At 45.3% G+C, this 21,308-nt stretch overlaps 2 protein-coding genes and 1 long non-coding RNA gene across 5 annotated transcripts; 1 reads left to right on the forward strand and 2 right to left on the reverse strand.

Annotated features, from left to right (window-relative positions):
- Positions 1–152: 152 nt before the first annotated feature.
- Positions 153–1,891, forward strand: LOC123048319 (uncharacterized). Its single transcript, XR_006423266.1, has 3 exons — positions 153–1,332; positions 1,509–1,671; positions 1,804–1,891. It is a non-coding gene; the product is annotated as an uncharacterized lncRNA (long non-coding RNA).
- Positions 1,892–3,374: 1,483 nt separating this feature from the next.
- LOC123048320 (putative disease resistance protein At1g63350) lies at positions 3,375–4,474 on the reverse strand. Its single transcript, XM_044471447.1, has 2 exons — positions 4,072–4,474; positions 3,375–3,907 (listed from the first exon to the last, which is right to left on the reverse strand). Exons 1-2 carry the CDS (start codon positions 4,434–4,436, stop codon positions 3,904–3,906), a joined length of 369 nt encoding a protein of 122 aa, XP_044327382.1. The 5' UTR covers positions 4,437–4,474; the 3' UTR covers positions 3,375–3,903.
- An 11,925-nt stretch (positions 4,475–16,399) lies between these two features.
- Positions 16,400–20,973, reverse strand: LOC123051153 (uncharacterized). Of its 3 annotated transcripts, none has more exons than XM_044473960.1 (4): positions 20,784–20,973; positions 20,545–20,661; positions 17,105–20,163; positions 16,400–16,948 (listed from the first exon to the last, which is right to left on the reverse strand). In XM_044473960.1, the coding sequence occupies exons 2-4, from the start codon at positions 20,554–20,556 to the stop codon at positions 16,945–16,947; spliced, it is 3,075 nt and encodes a 1,024-aa protein (XP_044329895.1). In that variant the 5' UTR covers positions 20,557–20,661; positions 20,784–20,973; the 3' UTR covers positions 16,400–16,944. The 3 variants fall into 3 exon arrangements, with proteins under 3 accessions (XP_044329895.1, XP_044329894.1, XP_044329896.1); XM_044473959.1 differs by having other exon boundaries at positions 17,100–20,163; XM_044473961.1 differs by having other exon boundaries at positions 17,100–20,163; positions 20,545–20,665; positions 20,784–20,972.
- Positions 20,974–21,308: the final 335 nt, after the last annotated feature.

The raw sequence follows: 21,308 nt of genomic DNA on the forward strand, positions 1-21,308 counted from the left end.
CTAATTTTTACTTTGAAACATCCCCCTTGTTGGATTAATTTGGATCGGTCATATGCATCATGTCGCGCGGGTGTCGTTTAGCGGAATTATATAGTCCTTCAGGGCATGCATTGCATTTTGCATGCACGGCAATGATATACACTTAGTCAGGGGCGGAGCCAGAAATTTTCGTCAATGGGTTCATTCACTAACTAGTTGTGATTTTTTATGATGAACTAAGTCCTACTTTCGGACATATTGCAACAAGATTATATCAGTCAAAGTCCGCATAATGAATATGAATATGAATATGATATTACTTATCACACATATTTGTTACTTTGAAAAAATTAAGAGTGCATAACATACAGATCGGATGAAATTATAGATAAAGTAGTACCAAAATAAACTTCATATTTCAGATCCAACTTCTCATCTTTCTGAAAACATGGAAGAAAATAACAATAAGGGGATCATTAGAGAATAGTGTAACTTGTAAGAAAACAAAAATAGTAGGAAATTATAATTTAACTATGACGTTACCTTGGCAAAATAGTTGGCAATTTCCTTCTGAATATCTCCACTTACCCACTTGCAATTTTGGAGCATTCTCAAGAACTACCTTCAGTATATCATCATTTTGATTTGCCAAAGTCTTTACCAACTCTTGAAAGTTCCCCTTTTTTTCCTCTTATGTTTCGTCATGGCCTCGGAAAGCTAAGCCTTGATGGAACAAGTATCTAACCGAATCAATTAAAGCATTAAGCCGAATTCGATTTTGCTTTTTAGTAAGACCAGTTTGCTTATCGAGAGCAACCTGAATTGATTGATCTTTATTCATCAAAGAATCACATTGTTTTACTACTACATTATGAAAGCTATTATCATTACCTTTACCCTCATGGGTATCCAGCCTACTTTTCTTGTTCCAACCCTTAATTCCAAATGCATCACTCCCGGCTTGTCCCTCATTATTATCTTTGAAAAATTAGCAACACAAACAAAAGGCCTTATGCACCTTGTCACTACACTCAAGCCAACAACCATAATCTTCAAACCAGTCTGGATTAAATCTCCGTGGAGTATCTCCAATGTCCCTGTGTGGATAAACAAAAGTAGACGGAGGCCTGTAAGGTCCCCTCGTTAAATATCAGCACCTAATCTCATCTTGCTTTTTAGGATTTCTTGTGTACTCCCAAATTCTCTTCCGATCAGCCGGATTGTAGGGCAACTGATCTAAATCAATGTCTTTGTGGATAGAAGGCTTTGGGAGACTACTGGTAGCGACATTGGATGCACTTTGCTTACATCTAATGGGTAACCTCGATGTCCCCGCATCATTATCGAGATCAGGTGATCGACTTCTCTTCTTTGAAAAATATCTTTCCATAGCCTACATCAATCAAAGTCCACGAACATAAGAATTAGAAAATTAGGGCAAAAAGGTCCCGTACTAGGCCATTAGATTTAGATTGGGTAGAACGTTCAGAGGGAAGAGATGTGGAGGTGATCTTACTGCCTCGATTTAGACTGCAGTTGAGCGCTTCTGCGCTATTTGCCGTCGGGCGTGGGCGTCCAGGTGAGGACCGAAGCGACGGCCTAACGAAATCTGGGCGAGACGGCGGAGAAAGAGGCGAGGCGAGTTGGAAAGCGACGAGGTGTGCGGCTGCCGTCCGTGTATTCTTTGTACAGGTATTGATTGATCTTTTTTTTTTTGAGATGTCGTGTAACCAAGATGCCTGGGCTTTTGGGCCTTTTTATTTGTCTAATCATGTGGCGTTTAGCTGCTTGATGGGGTCAGGCTTAATTTTTTATTGGGGTCAGGCCTAATATGTGTACATGACATGCACGTAAGTAGCAAATTTCATTGGGTTCATCTGAACCCAATGGTTCAACGTTGGCTCCGCCACTGTTCAACGTTAGCTAGCTAGATGCTATTTTCTTTAGGCAAAGTTAGCTGCTAATACCAAGGGCAGATCTAGCAGGCTTGGCAGTGATCTGGACTAAAATAGTCCCAATTTGGCCTAATTTCCGTTCGGTTGGCTTCGGACTGGCGTCTTTGTTGGGAGACGGTCATGTAATAGGATAGGTGTTTAGTTTCCTATCTATCTTTATTCTGCCGGTTGTGGCTATCCCGTTTTCATATTTTTTGCTCTTTGCGAGCCTTTTGCTTTTTGAGACTTGGCGTTTTTGTTGAACTGTTTGCTTATTAACAAAATGGCCGCATGCACCTTTCGGATGCACAGGCCGGGGGATAACCTCCTTTTCAAAAAAAAAAAAAGATATGTATGCATAATGATTCGGGTTGGTACCTTGATAAATTGCGGCGCTGGCAGAAGCTAGGTAGACCACAGAAGCAAAGTAGACCGACGAGCTAGCAAGTAAAGGAAACGGAGCTGGGATTCCTTACGTCTGCTTTGCGCGATTTTTCTTTGTGCTTTGTCTCTCTAAATAAAAGCTGTGAATTCCTTGCTTCACACACACCACATCCATCATCATGTTCTTCGCTTGTTGGGCTTAAATATACACATGGATTTAAAGGTAAAGATAAAAATAGAATGTTACTTTGTTGCTTTTGTCATCCCGTCAGTTAACCAAGTTATGTATCAGGCTATATCTCGTCAGTCTTGAGTTGCAGAAAATGACGTTTTGGCCACTGAGACTACATCTGAAACTTAAATCTAATTAACTAATTTCTATATTTTTTCGCGGAAACTGATTTCTATTTGCATGTACTGCTACTTACACCATTTTCATGCCAAAAACTGCATTTTGGCCACATATTTTTACCACAGTTGTAACTTGCACTGCCGATTCTTAAAAACAAACCGGACCCGGTATCGTTGTCATAAAATTCAAACCTGGCATTAAAGAAGAGAAGCCGGGAATAAAGCATTGAGTTTTTCTGGCCATTTTGTCTTGAACATGGTCGAAGTTGCCACTCTAGATTTTAGATGCACCACGCTCCCATATGGAGAGCTGATCGGCGCCACTTATCTGAATCTGTTGCAGAAATCGTCTGAATTCGTCGAAATGTCACGAAGACACACGTCGGTGGCTGCCCCTCGAGGTGCTGCGGGCAAGCTAGTTGAGCAACTTTGTCTGTCATTTCAGTGATATGGATAAGAAGGATTCCATACTGCTACTACTTTCCTGCCATGTGTGTACTGGTTCTGGTTGTCAACACCTCCAGTCTTGCTAAGTTCAGAGTTGCCTAAGCCACATCTGCTACAGCCAATAGGACCTAGAATTAATCAGTTAACCGCTTGTGGATTATTATCTACTCTAATCCAAGTCTAAATCTAGTTAGTAAAAAGGAATGGTTTCCAGCAATAGCCAGTCAAGAAAAAATTGATCCAAATTCTACAAGTTTATACGATCAGCGCAGAACAAAATAAAAAGGTACAGTTTATATATGATGACACACACGAATCACCATTTGTATACAAGTCGGAGGAATTGCTTATAGCATTACAATAATCAGTCTGTAGCTGACAAATCACACACCACAACAAACAAATGGAGAGCAGCAGCATAGCAACAGCATGAGCAGGCAGGTCGCTCATGCAGCTCAGGCTGAATGCCCTCTCTTATTTATTTCTCTCAAAGCTTGTACCATGCATGCATCATCTATCCAACACGATGATGCATACTTACTTTGACGCTTATATGGCTTTCATCGAGCAAAGCTGAGCAAACTAAACAAACCAAACCAAATCAAATCAAACTGAACTGGAAGACGCACCACCACACCATGGCAATGCAGATGCAGATTTCACACCACCACACAGACCAATCAAGCAGCATGAAGTAAGGCACAGCAACACACACAAACGTGCACTCCAGAGAAAGCTTCTGCTAATTAAGCACCGTAGCACCATAGGGTCTACGTGCCTGTAGCGCTCGAATCATGGAAGGAATTGTTTACCTACAATGAAGCATAACAAATCGTTGATGACAAGATTGATTCCTTAAACATACATAGTATCAGAATCCAGAAAGAGACTAGTACAGATAGAATGGTAAAAGTAAGTTAGCTAGCACACTAAGTAAGTTATTAATGAAAGGAGACATGGACCAAACATATCTTACCTGAGTACGGTGCCTCTTGGCAGGTGGGCTTTCTTGTAGTATCGCGAGTGGCGTGGTTCATAGAGCGAAGGGTCGTGTTTCGCCTCGAGACCGTCCCACTTCAGGTTGTCCCACCAGTCCTTCTCACAGTCCACCTTGGGCCGCTTGCTGGTGCTGCGGCTGATGGCCGGCAGGCGGCTAAGGCCCCAACAGCCCCTGACCTTGACGGTCTCAAGGTTGGGCGCGAACATCCTGCTCCCACAGATGCCCTTTAGAGCGGAGAGCTGGTACAGGTGGATGTGCCTTAGCTTGGGAAACCTTATAATTTCCTGCTTCTGTTGGCGCTTAGGGTCCAAAGGAAAGACTTCCTTCAGATCACCGTGCATTATCACACGTGAAAACAGGGGCTAAAGCAACACCAGTACTAATCCTTTGACTGTTGTATTGTCGCTGTAACGATCCTCTCTCCATATTCTCTTCATCTTGCATGTGGAAGTACCAGTCTTCAGGACTTGGAGTAGGAATAGGTGTGCAAGCCCACATCCAGCAGATCACACCTTCGATTGCACTGACAGCTGGCGGGTGCTCCTGAAAGACATCCCTTGCATATAAGTACGGAGCAATCTGCTGCTGCCTCCCGATGCCTTGAGCAACTTCACGGCCACCAACAGCAGCTCCACTTGCAGGACATGAGGAATCAATCTCCATGTATACAAATTCTTCCCCAAGAAGTTGTTGTTGAAAGGTAAGAAGCGACCACATGAGCCTTGGATCCACAACAGATATGTACCAATTAAACTCAAAAGATGCAATTCCCCAAAACCAAGGATGGATGATGATCCTCCGGCAACACTAGCCTTCTTGGTCTTCTCTTCCCAATTGTTCTGGCTAGGTGATGCAGATTGGACAGTGCTGATGTGCAACTTCTCCAAATGGAGCAATCTTAGTTGGGCACAATGGACGAAGGGAGGAGATGCAAACTGAAGGTGCAATGAGACAGATGTAACACACGCAGCTTGCTACTTTGTGAATGTTGGAACATGCCAACTGGCAATATTGCTGTTGTATTTCTTGGTGGTTCATCTGCAGAAAGGAGGACTGATGTCACCTGAGTAGGCAGCACACGACTATTATCCTTTATAAGGAGTTGTTTGTGGGTGGTGAAATTCCAGCAGTTAACAAGTAAATCATCTGACACCTGTAGCACGGGAGCTGCGGCCTTATTATAGTTGGCATTACAATCCAAGCTCAAATTTCTCTGAAGAGAATTGCCAATGTCCCATGCTGATGCATTGTCTTGGCCCTGTATAATACCATCGCAGATCCAATAGTTTGGTGCATGTGTCTTCAATTCCATAGAAAGCAGGTCCCTGTATATGAGGCACTCCATGACTATCTTGTGGCTCATGTCGTCGGGCTGAACAATCCCAGTGCACTTGGCAACGTCCAAAGCCTCTTCATGCAGTATATCTCGCTCTTCCTCAAATGCAGATTTAGGAGAAGCAGATAAGCGAACATTTGTCTGACTCTTCATCTTTACCTTTTCCCCATCTTCTAATCTGAGACCCATCCGAAACCTCCCGTGTCAGGTCCACAAGACCTTGTTACCCAAAAGTGATATTACTGGGACACCACACTCATACAAATCAATGTATCTGTTGCTTCCGTTGTGGAAAACCACCAGAAATCTACTGTTATAGAGTTTTCTAAATATTTCCATCCTGATATCTGCTATCACCTCTCTGGAGCCTTCATCTTTCCCATTGAAGTCGTCGTCCTCGTCATACTGATCGAAGATGGCCATCACGGACTGCGGAAGCTCCAGCTCCTCCGCTACTGCCTTTTGCAAGGACCTCATGCTTTTCCACAGGGAGCAGTCCAGATGGATAACCTTATCAAACTTGCTCGATCTTGTTGATGATTTCAGGCGTTGGGCTACCAGATTGAGAACTGCGGATGCTCCCAATCCTCTCCAGCCCTTGAAGTAGATAACGTTTCCTTTGCGTGTATCCTCCAAACATCAACTATCTCTCCTGCTGCGGCATCGATGTTTTTTGCCTGGATCTTAATCTTCTGCAGTGTTCAACAAGAATAACACCAAATGAGGCTCGCCATTTTTAGCTTTATTTCTGCAACTCTTTCATTTCAAACTACAATGCGCATCATAATTAAAAGAAACCATAAATCAATTAAGACAGAACTTATTAACACAAATAAAAGCAAGGATCAAGTGGTGCATATAAAATCATGCAAGTGAGTGATAACCGCTTAATCATTGATCAAGTTTGTCGTAATTAAATGCGTCTATATTCTTGACTATGCCACTAGTCAAGATCTGAGTTGAGCTCACTGGCTTAAGAAACGAAGTAGGTCACAAATCTGCAGCATTAATCACTGAAGATGAAGGTGAGTGGTGCATTACCTCTGAAGACATGACGAATCGAACCGATCTTCTTTTTTTGTTATGATCTAGTTCTTGCTTAGCGGCAAGGCCAGTAGCTCCAGGTCAAACGATGTGCGGCAGCAAATTCCTTCCTTTCGTACACATATGAACAAGTTAACATCATTTTTCATTAAAGAATTAATGGCTTGTACAGATTTGGAGAAGGAATTTGTTAGGAAATATGCAACTTGTATTCCCATGAGGCCATAGGCCGATATATATACATGTACAGGTGTGGAACATATGCAGGAAAACCCCTTATACAACGGGATAAATACAAAGGGGTACATGACTTATATTATAACTCTAACACCCCCCCTCAAACTCATGGTGGATGAACAACACTGAGTTTGGAGAGATAAAAGCCATGTTGTGCTCGAGTCTGGGCCTTCGTCAGGAAATCCGCCAACTGTAACTCAGAAGGCACATACTGAAGAGCAATAACCTGATCCTGCACACCAGCGTGCACATAGAAAGCATCAACACCAATATGCTCGGTGAGCTCATGCTTCACAGAATCGCGCGCAATGCTAATAACACCTGTACTGTCAGATAAGAGCAAAGTCGGTGTAGTGACAGAAACACCAAAATCCTGAAGTAACCACCGTAACCAAGTCACCTCTGCCGTCAAAAGAGCCATGGCTCGCAACTCAGCCTCAGCACTCGAACGGGAAACTGCAATCTGTTTATTCGTCTTCCAGGCAATGAGAGAACCACCAAGAAAAACACAGTAAGCAGAAAGTGAACGGTGATCAGAAGGATCACTAGCCCACGTAGCATCCGAATAGGCCTGAAGCTGTAAAGAACTGGAGCGAGGAAAGAATAGACGGTGAGAGATCGTGCCCCGAAGATATCGGAGAACACGAAGGAGATGACTATAGTGAACCGATGTGGGAGCAGAGACAAACTGACTCAGAATATGAACCGGATAAGAGATGTCCGGACGAGTGACAGCTAGATAGACAAGACTGCCAACAAGATGACGATAACGCGTCGGGTCAGGGAGAGGATCACCATCAGTAGCACGGAGGTGAACATTGAGCTCCATAGGAGTCTCAACAATACGCTCGTCAGTGAGAGCAGCACGAGCAAGAAGATTCTGGATATACTTTTCCTGGGATATAAAAAAGCCATCAGAGGTAGAAGAGACTTCAATCCCAAGAAAGTAGCGAAGAGGTCCACGATCAGACATAAGAAACTGCTCATTAAGACGGGCCTTTACAAAGGCAATATACTCGGGGTCATCCCCAGTGATGACCATGTCATCAACATAGAGAAGAAGAAGAGTCCGACCACGAGGAGAAAGGTGAATAAACAAGGCTGGATCATGAGCACTGGCTGAAAAACCAGCAGTAGTGACCACAGAGGCAAAACGCTCAAACCAGGCGCGAGGGGCTTGCTTAAGGCCATAGAGAGAGCGACAAAGACGACATACCATGCCATCAGGAACAGAATACCCAGGGGGTGGCTGCATGTACACCTCCTCACGCAGCTCACCATTAAAAAAGGCATTCTTAACATCAAGCTGAGATATAGACCAGTGGCGTGCAGAGGCAACGGCAAAAAGTGTACGAACAGTGGTCATATGGGCCACAGGAGCAAAAGTCTCGTCATAATCACGACCATGCTCCTGTTGAAAACCACGAGCCACAAGACGAGCTTTGTGACGCTCAAGAGAACCGTCGGAGCGAGTCTTAACCTTGTAGACCCACTTACAAGTGATGGGACAGACTCTAGGAGGAAGAGAAACAAGATTCCAGGTACCAGTGCGTTCAAGAGCAGCAATCTCCTCTGCCATCGCAAACTGCCATTCAGGATGAACAACAGCCTGACGATAAGAAGTCGGCTCAAGAACAGCAGCACCAGAAGTGGGAAAACCAAAGCGATCAACAGGCGGACGAGGACGAGAACGCAAGCCATAAGTAGGCTGAGAGGAAGAGGACGACTCATCCAATGAGGCATCCACAGGTCGTGAACGACGAGTGTAATGCTGAGGAAAAGATGGAACAAGAGAAGGAGGAATCGCCAAGGTAGAATCGGGGGGTGGTGACGAAGAAGTCACCGGAGATGAAGGTGTAGAATCCGGTGACATGCTAGGCGAGGAGACCAGAGAAGATGGTGGCTGCAAATCGACTAGAGGTGGAGAAGCAGAGGAAGTGGAACGAATAGGCACAGGCGCGACGGGGGTGATAGGTGAGTCAGGAAATGTGAGGAAAGAGATATCCTCCACTGAAAAAATCGAGGAAGATGGGCGTGGGTTGAAGGGACGAGACTCATCAAAAGTCACGTCTCGAGAGATACGCATCCGACGACCAATAGAATCCCAACAACGATAGCCCTTATGCTCATCACTGTAGCCTAAGAAGACACACTCAATAGACTGAGCGGTCAGTTTAGTGCGTTCGCGGGGGGCAAGAAGAACATAGCAAACACAACCAAACAAGCGAAGCATCGAATAATCCGGAGAACGATCAAAAAGACGCGCAAAAGGAACACCACCCTGCAAAGCAGCGGACGGCTGAAGGTTGATGAGATAGGCGGAAGTGGAGATAGCCTCAGCCCAAAAATGAGGCGGAAGAGAGGCGGCGATCATCATCGCATGAGCCGTCTCAAGAAGGTGACGATGCTTGCGCTCAGACACACCATTCTGAGCATGAGCACCAGGACAAGAGAACTGGGCAAGAGTACCCTGCTCAGCAAGGACACCACGCAACATCTTAGAGATATACTCGCCAGCGGAGTCAGCACGAAAAACACGAATGGGTGAAGAGAACTGAGTATGAACCATGGCAGCAAAACACTTATAAATAGACAACACCTCACTACGAGAAGTCATGAAATAAAGCCATGTGTAACGAGAGAAATCATCTATAAAAATAATATAGTATTTATGACCACCTTTCGAAGCGAAAGGAGCCGGACCCCATACATCAGAATGGACTAAATCGAAAGGACGCTTAGACACTGACTCACTATGTGAATATGGTAACTGAATCTGCTTGCCAAGACGACAACCCTGACACTCTAAAGAGACATCTCCTGAGACATACCCCAGAAGACCTCGACGAACTAAAGACGACAACCGAGAACCACACAGATGACCAAGTCGATGATGCCACTGCTTGAAGGAACCAGTAGCAGAGGCGACAGAAGCAGAGAAACTGGCGATGGTGGTGGCAGCGGAAGGAACATGAAGCCAGTCCAACTCCCAAAGACCCTGAGAATCACGGCGGCGAGGGCCAGCCCCAACCAGAGTGTGCGTGTGACGGTCCTGGACAGAACAAGAGTCAACGTCAAGGATGACACGACAACCAGAATCAGTAAGTTGACCAGCAGAAAACAGACTCATGGTAAGTCGAGGAACATGAGCAACATCAGGAACAGAATAAGAAGGAGTGGAAAGATTGCCTCTACTAGCAACAGAAAGTGGAGTATCATCAGCAGTGAAGACATGAACAGGAGAATCCAGCGATCGAAGAGAGGACAAAGCGGAAGAATGAGAAGACATATGAAAAGAAGCTCCAGAGTCTAGAACCCATGGGGATGTACCTGACTGTGTAGAGGGCGGTTGCTCAATGCGGGAAGCATCAGTCACAGAAGCAGCAGTACCCATCGAGGAAGAACCTGAAGCCGCGAGCAGACGCTTAAGTCTCAGAATATCCTGCTCAGTCAAAGCAATGGCTGAAGCTGTCGAGGGAGATGACGAAGTCCCTGAGGATGATGATCGCGCCTTGCGCGGTTGTTTCCGCTTTGTGTAGCACTGGGACTTAATATGACCATCATTGTTGCAGTAGTCACAATGTGGACGGGGGCGACCTGAGCCTCCAGAAGGAGTGGGCAAGAGCGGCGGAGCACTCGAGCGAGAATGGGTCGGTGCAGCAGGTGGAGTGGAAGAAGCCCGAGTAGCGAGCACAGAGGGAACCTCCAGCAAACCAGCACCACGTAAGCGAGTCTCCTCAGCACGAATCTCTGAAAGCGCCTCCATGAGAGAAATACGGCCACGAGCAAACAACTGAGCACGCCGGGGCTCAAACTCCTTACGGAGCCGAGACAGGAACTCGTAGACGCGATGAAAGTCCAAATTGGCTTGGACAGCCTGGCAGCAGGGGCAAGTACGACAACCAGCACTGCGGAGAGAATCAAGCTGGCGCCAGATAGCAGAACCCTGTGCATAAAAGTCATCAACAGTAGAGTCACCCTGCTGAAGAGCATGCTCCTGACGAACCACAGAAAGGTATAAGGCATCACCAGAGGGCTCATAGCGCTGACGAAGACAGCTCCACATCTGAAAGACAGTAGGAAGACCCAGAAACTCAGAAGCAAACTGAGGCAGAACACTAGCAGTGAGAACAGCTGCAGCACGAGCATCATCATCAAGCCACTGGGTGTAAACATACAAAGCACCATGATACGTCTGAAGAGCCTCCTCATAAGCCAAAACCCTCTCATCATAAGCACGATCAGCAGTCTCATCAGCAAGCTTAGCCACATCCTTGGCGGCCTGATTAGCGTCCGTAGGAAGAACCAGTGGAGTCGGCGGAGTAGGGGCCACCGGAGGGACCGGACGTGGCGGACAGCAGACCTCGCCAGAAAGAACACCCCAGAGACGAATGCCACGCATGTGAATGCGCATGAAGCCAGCGAACTCGGTGTAGTTAGTACCATCGAAGATCACTGGACAGCGAGGGACAGCAACATAGCCCGATGCAGCAGACATTTTTTTTAGCAGAGATCCGAAATCAGCAGAATCCGGACGAGGACGGCGGCTGGGAGCGGGATCCGGCACGGGAATCCGGCGAAACCCAGCGAGAATGGCAGCTGGGGGCGGGATCCGGTGCGGCGGCCCTCAGACGGCGGCAGGTGACGACGGGATCTGGAGGGCAAGCCGCTCTTGCGGGCAGGACCCGATCTGGAGGGCGAGCCGCTCTTGCGGGCAGCACCCCGAGCGAAGCAGCAGCAGTTGCAGATTGGAAAACGAGATGGGCTGGCGTCCTGGGCAACAGCAGCAGCTGTTCAATCCTGGACAAGCAGCAGCAGCGGGAGGATTGGATGGATTGCCCGGGCTGGAGGCGGAGACCAGCAGACTAGCCGGCCGGATTGATGAGGAGAGAGCAGCGCCGCTCGAAGAAGAAGGACGACGGCCGCTCGGAGATTGGATCGGGAGCACGAGTTGCGCGTGCGAAAAAAAACCTAAGGCTCTAATACCATGTTAGGAAATATGCAACTTGTATTCCCATGAGGCCATAGGCCGATATATATACATGTACAGGTGTGGAACATATGCAGGAAAACCCCTTATACAACGGGATAAATATAAAAGGGTACATGACTTATATTATAACTCTAACAGAATTAACTAATCTGCAGATATGTATACAAAATGATTCGGGCTGGTACCTTGATTAATTGCGGCGCTGGCAGAAGCCTAGATAGACCGCAGAAGCAAAATAGATCGACGAGGTGGACAAGGAAACTGGACGTTGCAAGGAGACGTGTGCCTTGCGTACAAGGAATATGGATATATCTTCGCTAGTTAGCAAGTAAGGAAACGGAGCTGGCATATGCAGCTATGTTTGCATACACATGAGCTGTCATTCCTTGCGTCTGCTTTGCGCGCTTTTTCTTTGTGCTTTATCTCTATAAATAAAAGCTGTGAATTCCTTGCTTCACACACACCACATCCATCATCAAATTCTTTGCTTGCTGTGCTTAAAGATACACAGGGATATAAAGGTAAAGATAAAAATAGAATGTTACTTTGTTGCCTGTCATCCCGTCAGTTAACCAAGTTCTGTATCAGTCTATATCTGGTCAGTCTTGAGTAACAGAAAATGACGTTTTGGCCACTGAGACTACCTCTGAAACATAAATTTAATTAACTAATTTCTGTTTGCATATACTTGTACACCATCTTCATGCCAAAAATTGCATTTTGGACCACATATACTTGTACAGCTGTAACTTGCACTGCAGAGTTTTGTAAAAAACATCAAACAGAACCAGATACCAAAACCGAGCCAGTTCAGTGGTGCGGACCGACATGTATGTCTAGCTTCCATGTTGAGGCCGCCTCATTACTTTGCCACGTTTGGGCAACCTCACTCAAGTGAAACCTATGTCTGTTGATCTGATGTTCTGAACCATTTCCTTAGTGTCGTAGTCAATTTTAATCGGTCTACCAACATTTCCACTTACCAATGAGCAATTAGTTGAGATAGCTTGCAAATGGAATGAGCGAAACAATTACCAAAATTTCACTAAGTAAAAACTTGGAAACATATGCAGCTCCTTTACAAAAAAGTATAATCCATCTACAAAACGGTGATGGCTTACAGAATTAACACGGTCTCTACTTTTAACAAATATACATGTTCTTTAAATTCCCCTATCAAGGAGTCAAACACATTAGTTCACGGCAAAAGAGAGAAGCAGAAACACTGCTACCAAACTCTCTCTCTCTCTCTCTCTCTCAACAAAAACATATCTACTCGGCAAGAGAGTAATGAGACTGAGGCTTGTACAGGTTCTATCCATGATTTTAAATCGTGGGTGAATGGCTGCAATCGCGGCTGGGAAAACTCGGCGCGATTTGCAGCCAGGAGACCATGCCAGTTTAGGCTGAAATTTTGTTGCCAAAAATGATGGAAACAACTCAAGCGAAAACATCAGTCCCACGACAGGGTATCGCCGGTCTGCACTATGATACATATGTTTCCTGAGACAAGGGAAATTTCATGTTATATCCTCGAGGAGATAACACCTCACTCATGGTGCAATACCCTAGCTTGTACTGGATTGTCAGACATAAATTTCTCACGATCAAACAAGTTTTGGGACAAGAAAACCCTGATATTTCTTTCCGTGGGGATCTTTTAGGGCCTCGCCTGACAGCATGGAATGAATTACTCATACACCTGGAGGCTATTGTGTTATCAGGTGCCTGGACATTTTTCGATGGAATTTGCATTAGAATGTCATTCAGTCAAGTCCATGTATGATGCAATGGTTCATTGTGAGGCTCCGGTTGATAACATGAAATTGTGAAAATTCAAAATTCCTTTAAGAGTGAAGATATTCCTCTGGTTTCTAAACAGAGGGGTCATCTCAATTAAAGATAATTTGACACGACGCAACTGGCAAGGTAGCAAGACATGCAGTGGCGGAGCCAGGATTGGAGCAAGCCCTGAGCCTAAATTTTTTCGCCCGGAGGGAAAAACTTAATGTTCATAAGGCATTTAGCTACCTCAAGAGACATCCTAAAAATACGTCTCAGTTGCAAGAAAAACTTAGAATTTAAACTCAATGCTTAACGATACGACAAAAAAGATAAAAACATGATAAACAAAGAACATTGCGTGATGAAAAAAGTACCAAATCAATGGTTTACTTCACTAGTGCCGCGCATAACCTCATCAACAGTGGAAGAAGAGCCAACACCTTCAAGAGATCAAAAGAAAAATTTCATAAGAGAAGGCATAAACCTGAAGTGAAACAATTATCATTAACTAATACAAATATAAAAACTTGCCACTTTAACGAGGTAAAAGCCCTTTGCGAGACCTATATGTTTGAAAGCGATATACAATATCATCATCATCATCAATACTTGCAAATACATCTTGCTTTATTTAGCAACCGGTGAAAAAAATCTCTACATCTTCTTCTACAATATGAAATTAAATTGGCATTGACATCAATTTGATTTCAACAATACCCTTGATATATGATTGGATGCATACACACACATATTATTTCATTTAAATTTCAGTTCGAAGCAGTTTATACACTGACACGAATAGAACATGGTACAAGACTACAAGTGGAAAGCATCAGGGGGGGAACAGAAAAGGTTTCATAGAAAATTAGAGGCATACAAGGTGCGGCAGCCAGCAGCGAAACAACTAGGGATGGCGCGCCACGCGGGTGAACGAAAAACAGGACAGGAAGGCGGCGACCGGGAGCAGGGGCGTGACGGGGCGGACGCGACGCCACTGCAGACGGCAGCCCCCGCGCGAGCGCTGGAGTCTTTTTTCTCTGGAGATCGATGCGACTCGCCGGCCGCCGCGCGAGCGCTGCGTTTCCTCTTACTCTTCCTCTTTTTCAGCAACAGCGCTGCGTCTCCTGTGCCTCGTGCGTGGGAATTAGATCGTGGGATTTTTTGTTTTGTTTTTTAGAACTGCGCGTTCGTTTCACGTAACACAGCCCATCAAGGCTTTGGACTGCTTTATTTCACTGGGCTGCACCCCGGGCCTGCAGAAAATCCTATATACTAATGTCCTGTTACATTTTCCACGCCCCGGACCTGGGCCCTGGGTGCCTGGGGTCCAGCTCCGCCCCTCAAGATATGTGCATTTTACCAACATGGCGAGTCTATTAAACACTTATGTTTTGAGTGTAAGTTTGCTCGGACAGTTTGAGCCATAATTTAAGTAGCTTTAAATTTATATCCTCATGTAGTGCACGTAACATGTTCGGCAACTGGTTGCGGGGTATTGATAAACAATTTTTTGCATATATTCTTATGGGGGCGGCTGCCTAATGCTGGGCATTGTGGCTTACCAGGAATGATGTGATTCTTAATAATAAATATGTTTCATCTCCTGTGCAGGTTATTCATGTATGTATACGATGGCTCCGTACTTGGTTTATCCTGCAGAGGCCGGAGGACATGGACCTTTTTATGATGACGTCTACACGGCTGGAGCGTACGGTCAGGGAGGTTTTCTACCGCCATGGATCTGCCACATGATAGGCTGGAGTGAGCAATTATGTTAGCTGTAACATGTTTTTTTAGTTTTGGGAACTTTGGACTTGTTGGCTGTGTGCATCAAGCTATGCAAAGGCCGGGCATTCTTTCGATACGATTGTATCACCTCAATATATCAGTTCAATGAAATGTCCTTTATCAAAGAAAAAAATATCCTTGAAAAGATCCCAACAGTGCAGCAGCCCCTGGCCCCACTGGTACGTCAGCAACGGGTGCCGAGGAGAGCTCCTTGCGGCGCCCCACTGCTGGACCACTGCTGCGAGGTCGATGATGCAGGTGTTGCAGAACCTTGGACGCGCCCAGTTTATTAGCAGCAGCGGAGGCAGCTACCACACAGTTGAAGTTTCACTCAAGAGAAAGGCATATTCAAAGACCTCGTGGACTGACAGAGATATCATCTTCTCCAAAGAATTGGAAGGAGAGTAATTAAGGTGAATGAAGATTAAAGGATGCTCAGCGGTACCTACTAAAAAATAGCAAATTCCTCCAAAGATTATCCCTAGTAATCTCCACGGGCGCACAGAGAGCAGACGGGACCATTATCCCTGAAGAAATTTCGTGTTTAATTAAAACTAGCTCTGCTCATCTATGGTGCTTAATTTAGCCTGGCATTAAAGAAGAGAAGCCGGGCAAAAAAGCCTTGAGTTTGGCTGGGCATTTCGTCTTGAACATGGTCGAAGTTGTCGCTGTAGATTTTAGATGCACCCCGCCGCCATATGGAGAGCTGATCGGTGCCACTTATCTGAATCTGTTGCGGAAATCTTCTGAATTCGTCGAATTGTCACGAAAACACACGTCGGTGGTTTCCCCTGGAGGTGCTGCAGGCAAGCTAGTTGAGCAACTTTGTTTGTCATGTCAGTGACGTACATGGATAAGAAAAAGGATTCTGCTACTACGTCCCTGCCATGTATGTACTGGTTGTTAACATATTCAGTCTTGCTACATTCATAGTTGCCTAAGCCACATCTGCTACAGCCAATAGGGCCTAGAATTCTAATCAGTTAACCGCTTGTGGCTTATTATCTACTCTAATCCAAGTCTAAATGTATTCTAGTTAGTAAAAAGGAACGGTTTGAAGCAACAACCAGTCAATAAAAAATTGATCAAAATTCCAAAAGGTTATATGATCAGCACCGAACAAAACATAGAAAGCTACAGTATATATATATGATGACACACACAAATCACCATTTGTATAGCAGTCTGAAGGAATTGCTTAGCATTACAATAATCAGTCTGTAGCTGACAAATCACACACCACAACACACAAATGGAGAGCAACAGCATAGCAGCAGCAGGAGCAGGCAGGGTGCTCATGCCACCCAAGCTGAATGCCCTCTTATATATTACTCTCTGGCTCAGAGCTTGTACCCTGTATCATCTATCCAACCAGATGATCCAAGCTTACTCTGACGCATCCATGGCTTCCTCGAGCAACAATGGCCAAACAAACCAAATCAAGCAAAACCAGCTCAAATCTAATCAAACTGAACTGAAAGACGCACCGCCATACAGATTTCACACAACCACATGGACCAATCAAGCAGCACGAAGTAAGGCAGCAACACACACACACACACACACACACCCGTGCACTCCAGAGAAAGCTTCAGCTGAGCACGGTAGCACGGTAGCACCAATAGGGTGGGCATGCCAGTAGCGACCGACCTATGGAAGGAATTGATTACCTACAGTGTGGCATAACAAACCGTCAATGGGATGATACTATGCATGCATATACCAGGACAAAACAAAAGTAGTACAGACAGAAACAGTAAGTTTAAGTTCGCTAGCACACCAAGTTATTGTTCAAAGTAGGGACAGAAACCCCGTACGCACCTCACCTGAGAACGGTGACCCTTGGTACGTGGGCCTTCTTGTAGTATCGCGAGTGGCTCGGCTCATAGAGCGAAGGGTCGTGCTTCGCCTCCACACCGTCCCACTCCAGGTTGTCCCACCAGTCCTTCTCGCAGTCCACCTTGGGCCGGTTGGTGGTGCTGCCGCTGACTGCCGGCAGGCGTCGAAGGCCCCAACAGCCCCGGATTCTGACGGTCTCAAGGTTCGGCGCGGACATCCTGCTCCCACAGATGCTTTGTAGGTTGGAGAGCTGGTACAGGTGGATCCTTCTTAGCTTGGGAAATTCTATAGTTTCCTGCTTCTCTTGGCGATTAGGGTCCAAAGAGAAGACTTCCTTCAGATCACCGCAGCACACGATCTCCAGCGTCTCCAGGCTAGGCAGGGTGTCCATATGCTCAGACAAGGGAAGCACATGTATGAGTCTGGGGCAATAGTCCAGGTGCAAGAACGCTAGGTCTTCGAACGAATCTCCACCAGGTTGACCTACTGCACTCCAGTTCCAGATGTAGCGCGCCTTCAGGAGCTGGGACGCCCAGAACGTAGACAAGGACCAAAAGACGTCCAGGTCATCACTTAGTTGGGGAGTAGCAAAGACAGAGCATAGCTTGGGGCACCTCTCAACTCGGCACCATTTAAGCCACGGCCACCTTGAACCTTGTGGGCACGGAACGCAAGTGATGGACGAGCTATCATGCACATACAACATCTTTGCATAATTACATATAAGGAGAGGGGCTGAAGCAACACTGGTACTAATCCTTTTGGTGTTGTGTTGCCGCTGTAACGATCCTCTCTCCATACTCTCTTCATCTTGCATGTGGAAGTACCAGCAGTCTCGAGGACTTGGAGTAGGAATAGGTGGGCAAGCCCACATCCAGCTAATAACACCTTCTATAGCACTGACAACTTGCAGGCGCTCTTGCAAGATATCTCTTGCATATAAGTATTGAGTAATCTGCTGCTGGCTCGCGATGCCTTGAGCAACTTCACAACCACCAACAGCAGCTCCAGTTGCAGAAAATGAACCAATCTCCATGTATACAAATTCTTCCCCAAGAAGTTGTTGTTGAAAGGTAAGAAGCGACCACATGAGCCTTGGATCCACTACAGATATGTACCACTGAAACTCAAAAGATGCAGTTCGACCGATGTCTTGTGGTGAAGCCCCAAAAGTAAGGATAGATGATGATCCTGCAGCAGTACTAGCGTCGTTGGTCTTCTCTTCCGAATTATTATGGCTAGGTGATGCAGATTGGATGGTGTTGATCTGCAACTTCTCCAAAACCCTTGTCCTTTTATCTTCCGATGGCCATAATATTGCACAGAGCTTCTCACAGCCCAGCAGCATGAGACGCTTGAGGTTTGGAGCTTCCACTTCTCTGAGGTCAAGGGTTTTCACTGCCGTTCCCGAGAGGTCCAGCTCCTCCAGGCTCCCCAAATTACCTCTGAGAAGTATATTCTTCAACTGAGAACAACCCCGGAAGGAGATGCTAGATATCTTGGCAGTAGTTGTAGATTTGTTACTGAAGCTAAATGACTCAAGCAAAGAAGGCAGGACATCGTTGATGAAGGAAGATGTCGTAAGGCTATTTGTACTGGACATATTGGGGAATTGTGCTTGACTATATTTGTCTTTGTTCTCCGTAGGGACTGGATCTGCTGCTGTTACTCGAAGTATGACAAGGCTATGTCTACCATCCCACAAATCACTGATGCTCCCATGCTTGACTCCCTCCACATTCAGCTCCCTGAGTTCAACCATCAATCTCTTCATCTTTTCACTTAGCAACCAGGACCAGTGTGTATACCTCAGATCCAGCACCCATAGCTTCTGGAAACATGATATGTCTTCATTGTGGCTTGGATGCTCATCATCCTCTGTGATATTTCTGCAATGGTCCAGATGGAGCAATCTTAGTTGGACGCAATGGACGAAGGGAGGAGATGCAAAACTGAAGGTGCAATGAGACAGGTGTAACACACGTAGCTTGCTGCTTTGTGAATGTTGAAACATGCTAACCGGCAATATTGATGCTCTATCTGTTGGTGATTCATCTGCAAAAAGGAAGAAGGATGTCACCTGAGGAGGCAACGCTCCAGCCTTATCCTCTAGGAGTTGTTTGTGGGTGGTGAAATTCCAGCGGTTAACAAGTAAATCATCCGACACCTGTAGCACGGGAGTTGTTTCCTCATTATATGTTAAATCAAAATCCAAGCACATGTTTCTGTGCAGAGAATTGCCAATCTCCCATGCTGATGCATTGTCTTGGCCCTGTATAATGCCATCGCAGATCCAATAGTTTGGTGCATGTGTCTTCATGTCCGTAACAATCAGTGTCCTGTATATGAGGCACTCCATGACTATCTTGTGGCTCATATCGTCAGGATGAACAATCCCCGTGCACTTGGCAACTTCCAAAGCCTCTTCATGCAGTACATCTCGCCCTTCCTCAATTTCACATCCAGTATGAGAAGGAAATAAGCGAACATCTGTCTGACTCTTCATCTTTTCCTTTTCCCCTTCTTCTAGTATGAGATTGCTCCGGAACCTCCCGTGCCAGGTCCACAACATCTTGTTACTCAAAAATGTTGTTACTGGGACACCACAATCGTACAAATCAATGTATCTTCTGCTCCCATTGTGAAAAACCACCACAAATATACTGTTAACAAGCTTTCTGAAGATTTCCCTTCTGATATCTGCTATCACCCCTCTGGATCCTTGATCCATCCCATTGAAATCGTCCTCCTCGTCGCATAGATCAAAGATGGCCATCACAGACTGTGGAAGGTCCAGCTCCTCTGCTACTACCTTTTGCAGGGCCCTCATGCTTTTCCACACCGAGCAATCTACATGGATAACCTTGTCAAACTTGTTCAGTCTCGTGGATGATTTCAGGCGTTGGGCCACCAGATTGAGAACAGCGGATGCTCCAAATCCTTCCCAGCCCTTGAAGTAGATCACATTTCCTTTGCTTGTATCCTCCAAAACACCAATTATCTCTCCTGCTGCAGCATCGATGTTTTTCGCCTGGATCCAGATCTTCTGTAATGTGCAAAAACAATAACACCAAATGAGATTCGCCATATTTTTTTTGTTTTATTTATGCAACTCTTTCATTTCAAACCACAAACTGCATCATAACTAAAAAAATCATAAATCATTAGGACGTAACTTATTAACACAAATAAAAGCAACGAGCAAGTGGTGCATATAAAAACATGCAAGTGAGTGACAACCGCTTAATCACTAATCAAGTTTGTCATAATTAAATTCATTTAAATTCTTGACTATACCACTAGTCAAGATCTGAGTTTAGCTCACTGGCTAAAGAATGAAGTAGGTCACAAATCTGCAGAATTAGTCGTTGAAGATCATTCCACACAAAAAAAAAATCACTGAATATCAAGGTGAGTGATGGATTACCTCTGGAGGCATGATGAATCGAACCAATCTTCTTGTTTGGCTTTTATGGTCTAGTTCCCGCTTAGCGACAATGCCAGCAGCTCCATGTCACACGATGTGAATGCAGCTAATTCCTTTCTTTCTTACACAAACACATTTGAAGAAGTTAACATCATTCCTCATTAAGAATGACTCTTACAAATTTGGAGAAAGAATTAACTAATCTGTAGATATGTATACAAAATGATTCAGGTTGGTACCTTGATCAATTGCGGCGATGGCAGAAGCCTAGATAGATCGAAGAGGTGGACAAGGAAACTGGAAGTTGCATGGAGACATGTGCCTTGAGTAAAAGGAATATGGATGTAGCTTCGCTAGCTCATACAGGAAACGGGGCATGCATATGGAATTATGCGTACGCATGAGCTAGCAGGCATTCGTTGCGTCTGCTTTGCGTGCTTTTTCTCTCTAAATAAAAGCTGTGAATTCTTTGCTTCGCTAGCTGTTACTCAAGGCTGCCAATTCCATCATCATATTCTTTGCTTGATGTGTTTAAAAGATGCACAGGGATATAAAGGTAAAGGTTAAAATAGAATGTTACTTTGTTTTTTTTTCTCGAAAAGCGGCGCTTTTTATTACTTAAAAGATTTAAGTATTACATCTGGCCTCTGCATAACTAAGATGCACACAGTCAAATAAAGTCCTCTCACACAAACGAAAAATTAAGAAGGCGAAATACAAAGAGACATGTAGAGTCTGTATAACGCCTAGAGCGTGTGTGTGTC

The sequence above is a fragment of the Triticum aestivum genome, chromosome 2D (genome assembly GCF_018294505.1).
Source record: "Triticum aestivum cultivar Chinese Spring chromosome 2D, IWGSC CS RefSeq v2.1, whole genome shotgun sequence".
NCBI lineage: Eukaryota > Viridiplantae > Streptophyta > Magnoliopsida > Poales > Poaceae > Triticum > Triticum aestivum.